We start from the raw sequence: 15,882 nt of genomic DNA, 5'->3' as shown, positions 1-15,882 counted from the left end.
GTCTGGGTTATACATGACTTTTTCTATTAGCCACCTGCCTGACCTTGGCTTTCACTGTCCTCCAGCACATCCATGTCCCAACAGCTAGTGGTTAAGTTTTTGCCATTTACTAAACTGTCCCCATGTTGTCAGCATACACCCAATGAGAATCCAACACATATAACCCAGCAACATCATCCTGTTGTTCCCTGGCACAAGGACAGCACGAAACCTGTCTGCACAGATGGCCATACAACGAAGTCTGACTAATTACAGTAAAGATGAAATTCTGTTCCTTGTTTGAAAGTGTCTGTGTCTGAAAGGTGGGGTTTCCCCTTTGCCGCTTAACCCTTTCTCTGCCTGCCTTCCTGATCAGGCAGGGAGGAGTGTCCTGCAGAAGTATTTTTTAATATTAACTCTTTACAAGGATCAAGTTGTGCAGGCCTGCTCTAACTGGATAGAAAATAATTAGAAAAGTTACCAATGAAATGCTTTTGGATTATCATTAGATGGCAGTCACGAGTTGCTTGCAATACGGAAAGTTTCATTTGCTTCTGTCTGGTGGGAGTACAAATCAGACCTCCTGGGGAGCCACAGTAATGATCATTTTCTTTTCCTGTCCCCTTTACCTTATCAAGCATTATCATCTTTTCTTTTCATATCTTGTATTGTCTAAAGTGTGACAGCCTCAGGGTGCATCTACACTGTAAAAGTAATACAGTTTGACACCACTTTAACTGCCAAGGCTCAATGATATGGAGTAATTAGGGGTAAACAGTGGCGTATGACAGCCCCATTGGTCATGGTATTTTTTATCTGCTGATTCCAAATATGGCAGCAGTTTTCCCTATCAGCTCTAATTATTGAGATACAGAGCATATGTCATATACCCAGAGCTGTCCTTAGGTATTTTAATGTAGTAGGTAAAGGTAATTTTTGTGCCCCCCCCTGCAGCGCTGGGGGGCAAGGCCACGGGGGTGGGGAGGGTGTGGGGGCGGGGCGCATGGCAAGGCCAGGCCACACAGGCCGCATGGCAGCAAGGTCCAGGCCATGGTGGCAAGGTCCAGGCCTCAGTGGGAAGAGCCAGGCAGCGGCGGAAAGGGCCAGGGCGCATGGGAGGCATGGCCAGGCCACACGGGCCGCATGGTGGGGGCAGGCTGTGTGGGCCGCATGGTAACAAGGCCCAGGCTGTGGCGGCAAGGCCCAGGCCGCAGTGGGAAGGCCCGTCCCGAAGATGGAGGCGGGGGGTGGCGCCACCCTCCCGGGGGCCTCGATGGCACCCCGGGACGATGGCGCCACAGGCAAATGTCTAGATTGCCTGGCGGTTGGACTGCTTCTGCATATACCAATCTTTATCTGCTCACCTATAGAATATCATAACTAAATCTAAGAAACTAGGGCGGATGCAGTCAATCCAGTGCAATTTTCTGAATCAGAGCCCCCGATAACCCCAGAAACAGGCCTAACAACCAAGAAACCAAGAATTTTTGTTGTTGTCGGGCTGTGTAATGTTTGGGGACAAACCAGAGGTGGATAATTGTATGTAAGAAGTGTTGACCTCAGAGGTACCATCCTTTCATTCTTAGCATAGCCTTCGCTAAACTGCCCAGGTCATTCTTTTGCATCTCGCTAAGATTGATGCATCTTTGGATTCTAGTTAATCAGAAAGTAGATCATGCAATCCTAATGTCTGTCCACACATGACCTAAAAATATCTCAAACTTTTAGCAACGGGCTGTGGTTTCATTGCAGACAAATGAATTTGGTCAGGGCTTTCTTTCCTGGGGGTTGTTTAAATCCACTGACCTACCTAAAAGGAGAATGAAAAAGAAATGTTCTGTAAATATGATGTAGGGAGTATGGAAACACAGCAGAGGAAAAGGCAGCTCTTTGGAGAGAGATGAAACAATATGGCCTGCTGTTGCACTGTAGTCCTGGAACACCTTTTCACCCAACATCACACAATGGCCAGATAATCCAATAAGTAAAGGTTTATTAATGAATAAGTATAAAAGGAAAAAGGCAAGTCAAAAATAGCATCAAAAGTACAAAAAGAAATTCCCAACGAGATCAAGAGTTCACCAGCTTTTGAACCTAGACATCAAAAAGCAATCCACAGAAACTTGAGTTAACACATAGCAAAATAATCCTCGAGAAGGATATTGTTCAAAAGTTATATCCATAAACATGAAAACAGGAACACAAAAAGGCAAAACCTACAAGAACATGAAGTCACAAACAGGAAACAAACCAAGAATCTTGAAAGACGGGAACCAGGAACTTAGGACTAGAAACCTGGAGCTGTTTCCCCTTTGTACAGTGATCTTCCCACTAAAGGCCTGAGAGCCCAGAAACCACTTAAAAGGCCTCAATCCCTCCCATGACGTCACTTCATGCACACCTGCTTTTTTTCTCTTTATCTCCAGGCCTCTGAGAAAAACGAGTTTGTCTTTGTTTTACATTCTGCCTTCTGATTTCAAGGTGACATTCTCCTCTGAAGGCCACTCTGGCCTATTCTCATGGGAACTGATAGCACTTTCTCCTGTTGCCTGGGAAGGGCCTGGAAATTCAAAAAATTATCTCCTGGCTCCTACTATCTTCCACAGACTCTTCAGGCATTACAGGTTGCAACCCTTCATCCCCTTCCTCATCTTCAGATCACTCCAAAAGCTCATCCAGTGCTTCCCAGGGCACACCTTCAGGTATTGTTGAAACCGTTTCTAGCAGCTCTAGCCAGAATAAGCTTTGTCTTTAATCCAGTGGTTCTCAACCTGTGGGTCCCCAGATGTTTTGGCTTTCAACTCCCAGAAATCCTAACCAGCTGGTAAACTGGCTGGGATTTCTGGGAGTTGTAGGCCAAAACACCTGGGGACCCACAGGTTGAGAACCACTGTTTTAATCTGACAACAGTTAGAACAGAGCTATCGAAACTGTGAGTCATGACACATCTGTGTGTCAGCTGCAGTGTGTAGGTGAATATATAAGGATAAACCTTGTGAGTTTTTATAAAAATAAGCAAGAAATTGCATATTTTTAAAAATATAAATGAAAGTTTTTCACAAGATATATGTTTGTCTTCGAATATTTCATTTATTATAATTTATGTGTGCGTTCGTATCTCTTACAAGGGGTTGGGTAACTTCTGGCTTGCTAGTAAAATGTACTGTGCTGTGGAAGGATGCATGTCTAAAATATATGTCACCAGTATGAAATGTTTGGAAAGCTCTAATCTAGGGGGGCACACATTCTTCAATTGTATATTTGAATTCAAAAACATAAGAGGTTCAATAACTAATGTCAGCCTTGTGGCTATTCCATTCCATAACCCCAGAATATTTTCACCTCTTAGTGTTGGGGTCAACAACTAGAAACCCTTGAGCATGGGTCAAATGTGGTCCCATCTGGTTCTATCTCCCCTTCCCCAACTGTCAATCCCTGAGGTGTGTGAATTGACAGCATTTAATGACAATGGGTCTTGACAGAAAGCCACTCTGGGACAAGGGTTTGAGGCTTCGGCTCTCCAAACATCCAATTCCCTTTGCAGACTGGAAAATGAGGATGTGTATTTGCTACAGTGATTTTTCACAAAAGAGATGTAGAATCAAACAATTCCTTGCAGACTCCCCACCTCTTAGATCAGTGGTATTCAACCTTCCTAATGCAACGACCCCTTAATACAGTTCCTCATAAAACCATAAAATTATTTTCATTGCTACTTCATAACTGTAATTTTGCTATTGTTATGAATTATAATGTTAATATCTGAACTGCAAGGATGTATTTTCATTCAGTGGACCAAATTTGGCACAAATACCCAATACGCCCAAATTTGAATACTGGTGGGGTTGGAGGGGGGGGGTGATTTTGTCATTTGGGAGTTGTAGTTGCAGGGATTTATAGTTTGCTTACAATCAAAGAGCATTCTGAACTCCACCAATGATGGAATTGAACCAAACTTGGCACACACAACTCCCATGACCAACAGAAAATACCGGACGGATTTGGTGGGTAGGAAAAGTTTAGGAAAAGTACTTTACCTACATCAAAGAGCACTGTGGACTCAAACAATGATAGATCTGGACCAAACTTGGCACAAATACACAATATGCTTAAATTTGTACACTGGTGGAGTTTGAGGAATACAGACCTTGATATTTGGAAGTTGTAGTTGTTGGGATTTATAGTTCACTTACAATCAAAGAGCCCCTTGAATCCCACCCATGATCGAATTGGGCCAAACTTCCCACATAGAACCCCCATGACCAACAGAAAATACTGGTCTTTGGCAACCCCTCTGACAAGCCCCTTGCAACCCGCCCCCAGGTTGAGAAATGCTGTCTTAGATATTCTGCACCTGCTCTTATGGCAGGTGCTGATTTCTTTTAAGCTAAATGGGTTAAGATACTCCTAATCCTAACAAGCAAGATGTAGCTAGCTAGGCTTTCCCACTTACTAGATTTATTTTAAATTAGAATAAAAGCCCAGCAAGCAGCAGGAGGGTGGGTTGGTGGGGTAAAAGGGCCTACAGACTGAAGAGCGTTGTCTTTTCCATAAAATTATGTAGCCAAAGCAGAATGATAGCCCAAAAAACTTGAGCCCCCAGTGGCACAATGGGTTAAACCCTTGTGCTGGCAGGACTGCTGACCGAAAGGCCGGCGGTTCGAATCTGGTTAGCGGTGTGAGCTCCCATTTGTCAGCTCTAGCTCTCTATGCAGGTACATGAGAGAAGCCTCTCACAGGATGGTAAAACATCAAACATCTGGGTGTCCTTTGGGAAACATCCAATTCTCTCACACCAGAAGCAACTTGCAGTTTCTCAAGTCGTTCCTGACATGAAAACAAAGCCCCAAAAACTTACCTGGAAACTTACTCTTTTCCCCAAATTAACAAGATAGCAATTTTATTCCAAATGAAGATAAAGGGGAGTGGGCATGGAAATTTGCCTTTTACTTATCTTATGTATAAATTGACTTCATATGTAAGTTGAAGGAAGAGTTGGGGATCAAATTTATGAATTTTAATATGACTGATAGATAAGTCAAGGGTCATTCCATGGAAAGCACCAATGGCACTTCAGGGGGTCAACGTCCCCCGGCTGCCAGCATTATTTCCCTGTCTAGGGATTCAAAAAAAGTCAAAAGTGGTGCCATAGGGGAGACATTAGAAGGGGTCAGTGCTTTTGCCTTTTGCGACTCTATTTTGAGAAGGAATTGTTACTTTTCAAAAAATAATAATTAAGGTATTAGTATTGCATTGCCCCATGAATAAGTTGATCCATTTTTGACACAAATTTCTAGACACATACATAAGTAAATAAGCCATTTATTTGAACTAATTATAGGCTATGAAAGCAGGAGTGGGCAACTTCAGCACATCTGGGACTCAATTTTTTTACCCTGGGATTCTTGAGAACCATTCAGACTACCTCTCTTAATGATATTAAATGATATTGGCTGAAAATCCTTTTTAGTTTTTTAAAAATATTTTGCAGTGCAGGGAATTGTTGGTCCTGGAAAATGTCCTGTCTTGGCAAATGTCCAGGTCTTGGCAAGTGACTTGAATCCTTTGGAAGCCCATCAGAATAACACAGAAGCAGTCAAGGAGATATAACCACCTGCCAAAGCAGCTACTCTACTCTACACTGCCATATAATCCAGAATATTAAGGCAGGTAATCCACATTATCTGTTTTCAACTGGGTTATTGAGTCTACACTGCCATATAATCCAGTTCAAAGGGGATAATCTGGATTTTATACAGCTATGTAAAAGAGCACATGATATAGCTATCATTGGTAACTGAGGCCCCTTCTACACAGCTGTATAAAATCCAGATGATCTGCTTTGAACTGGGTTATATGGCAGTGTAGATTCAGATAATCGGGTTCAAAGCAGATAATGTGGATTATCTGTCTTGATATTCTAGATTATATGGCAGTGGGGAATGGCCCTAATAGCCCAACACCACCTGTGCCATTTCCTGAAAGTATATTACATTTATTTTCTCTTATTTCTTTTGTAAATAAGGAGTTGATTGAAATTGGTGAAATAACATTTCTCACTTTCTTTGGACCAGCGTACCATCTTTTGACTAATCTCTTCTTTTAAGGGCCCTTCCACACAGCCATATAATCCAGAATATAAAGGCTGGGTTAGGGAAAATTTCAAATTTTCCAGAAAAGGCAAGGTCTTCCAAACCTGAAATACTTCAAAATTGGATTTTTTCTGACCCGCAGGGTTATGAAAAATCTCAAATTTTCCAGAAAAGGCAACATTTTCCAAACCTGAAATACTTTCAAAATCAGGATTTCTCTCATCTGCCGGGTTAGGAAAAACCATGGTAAGCAAGGCCTGCCCTGGTTCGGAATGGATGGGAGTCCACCCATGGGTGCTAGGCAGGGACGGGCCAGGTTCAGAATGGATGGGAGACCATCCATGAGTGTTAAGCAGGGCTGGCCCTGGTTCGAAATGGATGGGAGACCTCCCATGGGCACTAAGCAGGGCTGACCCTGGTTCGGAAAATATGGGAGACTGCCTATAGTCGCTAAGCAGGGTTAGCCCCAGTTCAGAATGGATGGGAGACCAACCATGGGTGCTAAGCAGGACCAGCCTTAGTTTCTAGTGGATGGGAGACCGCACATAGGTGTTAAGCAGGGCCGGCTCTGGTTCGAACTTGGATGGGAAATCCATCAGACCTAAGCAGAGCTGGCCTCATTTCGGACTAGATTTCCGTTTAGCAGGGCCGACCTCGGGTCAGACTTAGATGGGAGATAGGAAATGATATTTATAACCCAGGAGCAAAAATCATGTTACATAATGTGATGTGTTTCTGCATGAAAGGAATTTGGACTGGATGGCCCTTGTGGTCTCTTACAACTCTTTGTTTAAATGAAAATTACTCTCCGCTATGGCTGCCAACATCTGCCAGCTAGAGTGACTTGTAACCATCCTGTTTAGTAGTAAGAACTTTTCCAGGCTCTGAGCAGAGGGCAAGGAATGTATTCTCTTCCAGGTTCCTGGGCACCCAGTGATCTATCTTTCCTGCCATTCCTGCAAGAACATTATACCATTTTACAGCAGCTGGAAGAGCAGGGACTGAAACTTATCATTACAACAACCTTGTGGGGTAAATTGAACACAGAGATAATAACTGACCCAAGTTCTCCCAGCAAATGTCATAGCTGAGTGGGGATTCCAAAGCCAGTTCTCCCCTCTAACTGGGTTCTTTGAGTTACATTCCACTGGTTTCATTGGAAAACTTAAATTGTCAGAAATTACTGGACCTCAACGTACTTAAAATGGTTAGAGACTGCTCACATTTCCCTAATAAATCGAAAGTATTGGAGAGGCCTCTCCCGCTTCTCCCACCATGCTTTGACACACATAGCTGTAGTATTTAATTGCATCTCTGTGACACCTTCAAAGATTGTAGGTGGAGAAGAGGACTGAACCAAGACAGGTGTCCCTCCATTCTGCTTCAGCAGGCTTGTTATCTCAGAGGTGACGGCTTAGCGCTTGAGCAAGAAACGGCTTGCGATGTGAGAGTGTATTAAAAAAGAAAGGGAATGTATAGGTCTTTGGGGTGAGCCGCTAAAGCCTCTGCTAAACCTCCCTAGATATTTCCCCCTACCCATCCTAGGCAAGTGGGGATATATGTGCGCAATGTCTCTTGCAAGCCCCTCTCCGAAACCACAATAAAAAATGCCACTTATTTCATCCGGCAGAGGCAAAATTGGATCATCCACTCCCCACTGCCACCTAATGAGCAGCACCAACTCAAAGCAAGTTGGAAGTTTTAATTATAATCTTGCTGCCTCTAACAATGCAAAGCCGGGCCCCATCTGCAGCCAGTTTTCTCCACAAGACAAGCCCTCTTCTAAACTAGGTCAGGCATGGCGGGAGCCTGTGCGTTGCAGACTGGGGTGGGTACATCTCCCCAGAGGGAAAATGTTCAGATACAGATCTTTCCCTGATCCTGGGGCTAGCTGAAGACGGACGATGGGCTGTCAGAAGCGGTTGCATCAGGGACCGGTACATCAGGGAATTAAGGCTGCTTAACGTGCTTAGGACAATGAGAAGATTTAATAAATAGGGCTGATGTTTGGGGGCCTTTCTTCCCTTTGCCTTTGACAACACGATTTTTAGCACCACTGTTCCAGCAAATGTTTGGGCAAACTTTAATGTGCGGCTTAACAGATACAAGTAAATCACAATTGGAGGCAGCAATAATTGATCACTAGAGATTTTGCGGGACAGGGAAATATTTTCCATGTAGTGTTGAAGGCTTTCATGATCGGAATCACTGGAGTGTTTTATGGTTTTGGGATGTACGGCTGTGTTCTAGCAACATTTTCTCCTGACATTTCGCCTGCATCTGCTGCTGATCTTTTGAAGTTGACAGCCACAGATGCAGGCGAAATGTTAGGAGAAAATGCTGCTAGAACACGGCCATATAGTTCAGAAATCACACAGCACACCATTACATTCTATGTTGCTCCCATCCCTCTTGCTCTACTTGGCCCTCACTTTCTTATGTATGTATGTATGTATGTATGTATGTATGTATTTATTTATTTACAGTATTTATATTCCGCCCTTCTCACCCCAAAGGGGACTCAGGGTGGATTACAATGCACATATACATGGCAAACATTCAATGCCATTAGACATACGACATATAAATACACACAGAGGCAATTTATCATTTTCCAGCTTCCAGCCCCGTGTGGAATACATCTCACCACTTTAAAACAGTGGATGTGGCTCTTAATGAGACATGCCGCATTATCACAGCCAAACACCACTGGAGAAATTGTACTGTTTGGCTGGTATTGCATCACCTGACATCCGTTGGGCAGTAGCATCCAGTAATGAATAGACCAAGGTATTGACATTTCCAGCTCATCCTCTGTTCGGATATCAGCCAGCAAGCTAATGCCTTAAATCAAGAAATAAAATCTAGATACTCACATGAACACCTCAGCAAGTGAGAGTCCAAAGGTGGCAGGCTAAAATCCAGAACCTCCATCAGTGGCTGACGCTGGATGAGACACTCCCTCCTGGGCACACAGAAGACTGGGCCACTTGGAAGGCACTGAACAGACTGCACTCTGGCACCACGAGATGCAGAGCTAACTTTAAGAAATGGGGCCACAAAGTGGAGTCCACGACATGCAAGTGTGAAGAAGAGCAAACCAAAGACCACCTACTACAATGCAGTCTGAGCCCTGCCACATACACTATGGAGGAGCTTCTTACAGCAACACCAGAGGCACTCCAAGTGGCCAACTTCTGGTCAAAAGAAATTTAGTATAAAGCCAAGTTTTAAACTATTATACATTATAATAGTATTATAACTGTATTCTCAATTCGCGTTTGACATGATAAATAAATTTCAAACATACTCACTAGAGCAAAGGGCGGGCAACTGTGGAAGGTTGGGGGACATATTAGCCCCACAACAGAACTTGGAGGGTCACACCACTGCACTCTTTGCCCCACCTATGTTTTGGTGGGGGGCTCACTCTCTAGGAAGAATAGATTGCTTTTTTAGTGAGAAAAAGCCATTGATGTACTTGTTTTACAAGGCCGGCTTCTCCAGTGTGACAGAGCAACTACCCCCAAATATCTGGGAATAAAAATTATTTGATATTTAATGGGATCCTGTTGGCCACAAAAAAAGGTTGGGATTTATATCATTCCCAGGGCTACGCTTTACCCATTCTTGCACTAGAGTGTCAATTTTGCTAAACACAATGGGACTTGCCTCTGTTGTTGGGATTCTAGAACTTTTAGTTTAAGAAAATAACTTTGTAGATGTTAATGATCATGTCAAACTTTCTTTCGAAAAGTGTTGCGCATCTATTGAGCTTTTGTTCGCAACAGAAAATGTAGTAATTTCATTTATATCCCAATTTACTTTCAAGGTAGGATGCAACAAAAGAGAGATGTGAGATGCTGTGTGTCACTGCATGTCATAAGCAAACTGCAGGTGGCAGTCTTGACTCTACATTGACACTACACGTCCCTTTCCTCCTCTATATGTACATTAATACCATAAACACACTCAAGTTTAGCTTTCGCACAGCGAAGCCAGGTGTTTTACCTTTCCAGCCAACTGATAGTTGTGCTTACGATTTCTAGAGCTCATGTTTGTAGGGTTGCCTTCTGGATACCAAATCTGAGTTTTCATGGTATAGTAGTCTCAGGCCCCTTCTACACTGTCATATAAAATCCTGATTATCTGCCTTGAACTGGATTATATGGCAGTGTATTTATTCATTTATTTATTTGCGACATTTATATCCTGCCCTTCTCACCCCAAAGGGGACTCAAGGCAGCTTACAAATTATATGTACATACAATATGTCATATTATTAGCATAGTACAATATCATTATATATTACTATATTGTACTATATTACTATACTGCAATATTATTAGTAGCATTACATGTAATATATAATATACACTTATACTAATGTATTATTATTATTATATTGCATTACATTATAATATTATCATATAATATTATATAAAAGTGTAGACTCATATTATCCAGTTCAAAGCAGATAAAGTGGATTATCTGCTTTGATCATCTGGATTATGTGGCAGTGCAAAAAAGGGCCCAAGGTGTCACTGTATCTTTAGTAAAAAAAATATCCACAGTCTTTCTACTTTGCCAATGATGAGGCATAGCACCATGCACATTTTAAAAATATTTACCTTTAAAAAAAACAAATTTCTAGCTTTTCAAGATACTTGTGGCTTGCATCTTGTTGCTAGTTCAATCCAGTGAATTAATAAAATTTATAGAAGTGTTGACTTACAAAGTCTCCCTTGATTCAATAGGTCTGTTATTTTGGAAATTAACAATAACATTCATATCCAAGTTTGCACAAGCCAAGACAGACAGATTATATTTCAACATCTCTTTTTTTCTCTCTGACATTTTTTTCTTAATGCAAAAAAGCTATGGCCAGGAGAAGAATACAAGAAGCTACTTAACCCTTCTACCTGCTAAACCTTTCAGGAGACAAAAAGATATGTGGCCTCTGTCTCTCTCTCAAGTTTTGAGGACCCCTTCATCGAATAGATTCAGTAGACTCGTCACATACACAGTCCAGAGCAAAGATTTGTTGTTGGGTTTTTTGTTCTCTTGTTTATTTAAAAATATATGTTGTTATTACTCGCAAACTTTACACACACAAGATATGTTTATACAAGAGTAAAGTGAGGTAATTAATGTTATTCAAAATAAAAGAATATATATAAATTAGCATAGAAAAAGAGGATTTGAGAGTCCCCAATGGTGAGGGGCAAGATGTTTTGGGAGAAAACAGATATACAATATTTTCAACACAAGACACATCCAGAGATAGTGCTTGATTCTCCAGGAGATGCAGTGCCTTTCTAACGCCATTTCCATGCAAGAGTGCCAGGAGGTTTTCCTGTTGGAAGAATATAGATTAAATTGAGAAATGTTGGGCAAAGTGAGTTGATCCAAGATACCAAAAGCATTCCGATTTTCATTTTTTTCTGCTATAACTGATAACATGAGCTAGCTTTCTACCGTGACGGCACACATTGATAACTGCCAGCTCCTTGGATTTTGCAACACTGCAACCCCAATTAACCTTCACCCTGGTTAGACTGGGTAAGGCTGGTGGGAATTGCAGTCCAGCAATATCTAATTGCCAATCCCTATTCTAAAGTGACAAAACAACCGTAAGGAAGGTACTGTTTGAAGGAAACTGGGTTGCTTGGAAGAACACGTCATATAATGCCATATAATTCAATTCGAAGCAGATAATCTGGATTATACAGCAGCGTAGGGAGCCCCCCGATGGCGCGGTGGGTTAAACCGCTGAGCTGCTGAACTTGTTGACTGAAAGGTTGGCAGTTTGAATCTGTGGAGCGGAGTGAGCTCCCACTGTTAGCCCAGCTTCTGCCAACCTAGCAGTTCGAATATGCAAATGTGAGTAGATCAATAGGTACCACACCAGTGACAGATTTGTAGCATAATGCAATCTGAATTTTTTTAAAGATGATGGTTTGATGATAAGATAACAGAGAAAATTGTTGAAAAATAGTAAAATAGCACAGTTTAGCAACTATTTTTTCAACAAATGCTTGTGGGCCATTCTTTTGTCTTATAAAGATAATAAGAAATAATTATGTGCCAATTTGAAGACATCTGCAACCTGAAAAGGACTGTAGCCTTATTACCTGATGCCCTCCCAACCTGAGAAGACTTCACGGAAGGGCCTTTTGGGCGGGCAATGCGGCTGCGTGGTGCGCCCGGACAGTGGGAGGCAGAGCTGAAAAGAGAAATAAAAAAAGAGAGGGAAATAAGAAATAAGTCCTCACCACAATACAATTCCAATTACCAAGAAACATATTTATCAGTAGCACCAGATGAGATATTTTGCTGCCTGGTGCAGAGCAATAAAGACGTTCTTCCTATTCTAGTCAACATGCAGAGTAACCTGGGCCAGTCACGTTTTTTGAACACCCAAAGCAGAAAATCTTACAAGTCCCTTTCCTCAGCAGTAAATACACATCAGTAATGAATTACCGGTACTTCCCTAAAAATTTGCTGTGAGAAGCTGAACAAAGACAGAAATAACCAGCCCCCCCACAAATCCAAAAAACAAATCCACATCTACATTAAAATAACAACATATTATGCTGCAATATTACCAGTAATATTATATATGCAACTAGCTGTGCCCGGCCACGCGTTGCTGTGGCGTTGTCTGGTGGTGTCTGTATTTTATAGGCAGTGTGGAAGAGGCCTAAGTGAGGCCTAACTTTGCCTGTCACCTGGGCTGAGTGGGTTGCTAGGAGACCAAGTGGGCAGAGCTTAGCCTTCTAACTGACAGCAATTGGATAAAAACAATTATTCCTCTCCCTCCAATTAGGACTTTATTTTTCTTTTCTTTTTGTTGTATCAACCTAGAGGCATGGATGAGGGGTTGTGCTGTCAATTTTTGAGGTTGTGGGGTGTTTAATTTTGTTGTTTTGTCGGTTGCCAGAATTCCATCACTCTTTTATATATATAGATAGATATATTATATACAATTATCATATTGTTATATATGATTATATTGTACTATATTATTATAAAACAATATATATAATACACTACCAGCATATTATACTATTAGTATAATATAATATATAATATATTGTATTATATCATAAGGTGTAGTATATACAATATAATATATTACAACATTATTACTATTATATATAATATACTAGCACTATTATTCTACAATGTTATTATTTCTATATTGTATTGTGTATATATGAAAGCCTTTACCAATACAATAATAGTAATAATTCTCTGCTGTCTTTCCTTAATTAGATGTATTATTATTATATAAGAATGGGTATAATAATAATAATAATGGTTTGCCAGCCATTAAAGCCTTTACCAATACAATACTAGTAATAATTCCCTGTCTTCCCTTAGTTAGATGTATAATAATAATAATAATAATAATAATAATAATAATAATAATAATAATAATAGGTATAATAGTACTTTAATTATTATTTAATTAATGTAAATCCCTCCTGCTAATGACCCAACAGTATGTGTAACATAATGAGGTATTAGAGTGTACTATCCTATTCCAGACTATAATGAGGAGACTGCTCCTTCTGAATGGTTCCTGGCTTCTTTTCTAACTTTAAATTGTAATTTGTATTGTTTTTAGTGTTCTGCGACACTTTGAGTCTCATTTAAGAGAAGAATGCAGGAAATAAATAAATACATACATACATTTGTGTTTTTATTTTTAAAAATCCCTGCAGGTAAAGCAAATAAACATTAGAACATCAAGAAAAATTGTTTTGTCCTCATCACAAGTTTGTTTTTTTTACTTGTGGAAGCTGTTTTGACCCAATAAGAAGTTTCAAAAGCCCCAATAGTAGCCTGAAGTGGGGCAGTCTAGTTTCTGTGGCACATGTCAAGAGTCTCTGACCAATGAGGCCTCTGTTAACTGACTTTTGAAGTCAAAGGCAATCTTATTTATTTATTTATTATCAGAGTATACTAATAATAATAATAATAATAATAATAATAATAATAATAATAATAATAATAATAATAATAATAATAATGGCAATCTTACTTTGTGGTGTGCCTCCTCTTCTGAGTTGATGCTTTGGAAGTCAAGGATGTTGGCCGAGGGATGGAAGACCCTTTCATGGTGAATACTGGCATGCAGGTTCTGAAATTGACCCATGAGAAACAGTAAATGCAAGATCACAGAGGTAGTTTTGGCTGTGTGCCCTCATCAGATAAAGGGCACCACAAGGCCTGGTCTCACTCATGACTGCTGACCCACCATCATATGCAAAGCAATAATAATAATAATAATAATAATAATAATAATAATAATAATAATAATAATAAACTTTTATTTCTATCCCACAACCATCTCCCCGAAGGGACTCGGGGCAGCTAACAAAATACAGCAAAGTGCCATATGTAGACAATACATAAATCTAAAACAATAAAACCGTAGAATTACAATCATGCACATACGTAATTGTAATGTAAAACATTAAAATTCATAAAATGCAGTCATAGCTGTGAATAAAAACAAGTTGATTTGATTGACACAGCCCAGTGCCAACGTGATGTCCACTGTAAGTCCTCGGATTAATCCTTAAAAACCTACGCAAGATCAAAGGCTTACTTAAAAAGCCATGTTTTTAAGCTGGAACGAAAGGCTTGAAGCGAATGGGCTAGCCTGATCTCTCTAGGAAGGGCATTCCAGAGCCGGGACGCCATCACCGAGAAGGCCCCCCCTCTCATGTCCACCAACCATATTTGAGACGGTGGTTGGAATGAGAGAAGGGCCTCCCTGGCAGATCTCAATGCCCGTGCCAATTCATAGAAGGAGATGCGGTCTTGAAGATAAATTGGACCCAAAGTGTATAGGGCTTTACAGGTAATCACCTGCACTTTGAATTGGACCCGGAAACTTGTTGGGAGCCAATGGAGCTGCTTTAGGAGGGGCATGGTATACTCTCTAAAGCTTGCCCTGGTTAGTAATCTGGTTGCCAACCTTTGCACTAGCTGCAGTTTCCGAGTAGTCTTCAAAGGCAGCCCCATGTAGAGTGCATTACAGTAGTCCATTCTGTCACATTTCTTTGCATCATTGTCCCAACACATTCTTTTGGGAACACAAAGTGGAATGGCGCCTGATGCACCCCGCAAGGAAAGGTTTGCCACAACTCCGTTACCTACCTGGGTATGAGCGGTGCCCCGTTGGGGTGAGAGAAATGTGGAATGTTCTCCCAGGCAGGACATGCAGGAGCACTAGGCTTTGCATTTGAAGAGCAAGGATCCTCTCCGAGGTCAAAAGTGGCGTTCAGGCAGTGTGGGGGCACTGGAGTAGTGCAATTCTGGACTGCCGAAGTGCCCAAAGGCACTCGTCTCTTTGTCTCAGTGACAGGACAGGGCTGTGAGGAAAGGCAACTGGTTGGCCTTTGGGACACTGATTTCCCCACAATGGGGGTGCTGGTGAACTCCATGGGCACAAGAGCAGCCCATTCCTTCAAGGTGCCCACTTGCTGGGGAGATGGGCCAGCCTTCCGTCGACGTTTAGCCCGCCCCTGTGGGCCGGATGGGGTGCTCCTTTCAGATGGTGATGAGCGCTCTGTTGACTTCCTCCTCTTCTTCATTGGGTGGGAAGGTGTCTTGAAAGCTGGGCTTGGGATCAGAGAGACAGGTGAAACTCCAGGACCGCATGCTGGGTTGGTACTCTCAGCCATTGGAAGGGCAGCTGGAAGGACAGCTGAAAAGAAGCCACAATACAGTAATCAAACCTGGCATCCTAAGAGATGCAGGACCTATCCAAGCAAAACAATGCCATTCCCTGCTA

The 15,882-nt window shown here is 41.5% G+C and overlaps 1 protein-coding gene across 1 annotated transcript in view; it reads right to left on the bottom strand.

Annotated features, from left to right (window-relative positions):
• Positions 1–11,120: 11,120 nt before the first annotated feature.
• kif18b (kinesin family member 18B) overlaps positions 11,121–15,882 on the bottom strand; it is a 32,233-nt gene continuing 27,471 nt past the window's right edge. Inside the window, exons 13-16 of the mRNA XM_008113223.3 lie at positions 15,246–15,795; positions 14,122–14,220; positions 12,206–12,297; positions 11,121–11,427 (exon numbers count right to left, since the gene is read on the bottom strand). Coding sequence (XP_008111430.2) covers positions 11,390–11,427; positions 12,206–12,297; positions 14,122–14,220; positions 15,246–15,795 — 779 coding nt within the window. The 3' untranslated portion in view covers positions 11,121–11,389. The remainder of the gene's footprint in view (positions 11,428–12,205; positions 12,298–14,121; positions 14,221–15,245; positions 15,796–15,882) is intronic.

This window comes from Anolis carolinensis, chromosome 6 (genome assembly GCF_035594765.1).
Source record: "Anolis carolinensis isolate JA03-04 chromosome 6, rAnoCar3.1.pri, whole genome shotgun sequence".
NCBI classification, from domain to species: Eukaryota; Metazoa; Chordata; class Lepidosauria; order Squamata; family Dactyloidae; genus Anolis; species Anolis carolinensis.
This window is presented reverse-complemented; position numbering and strand designations above follow the sequence as displayed.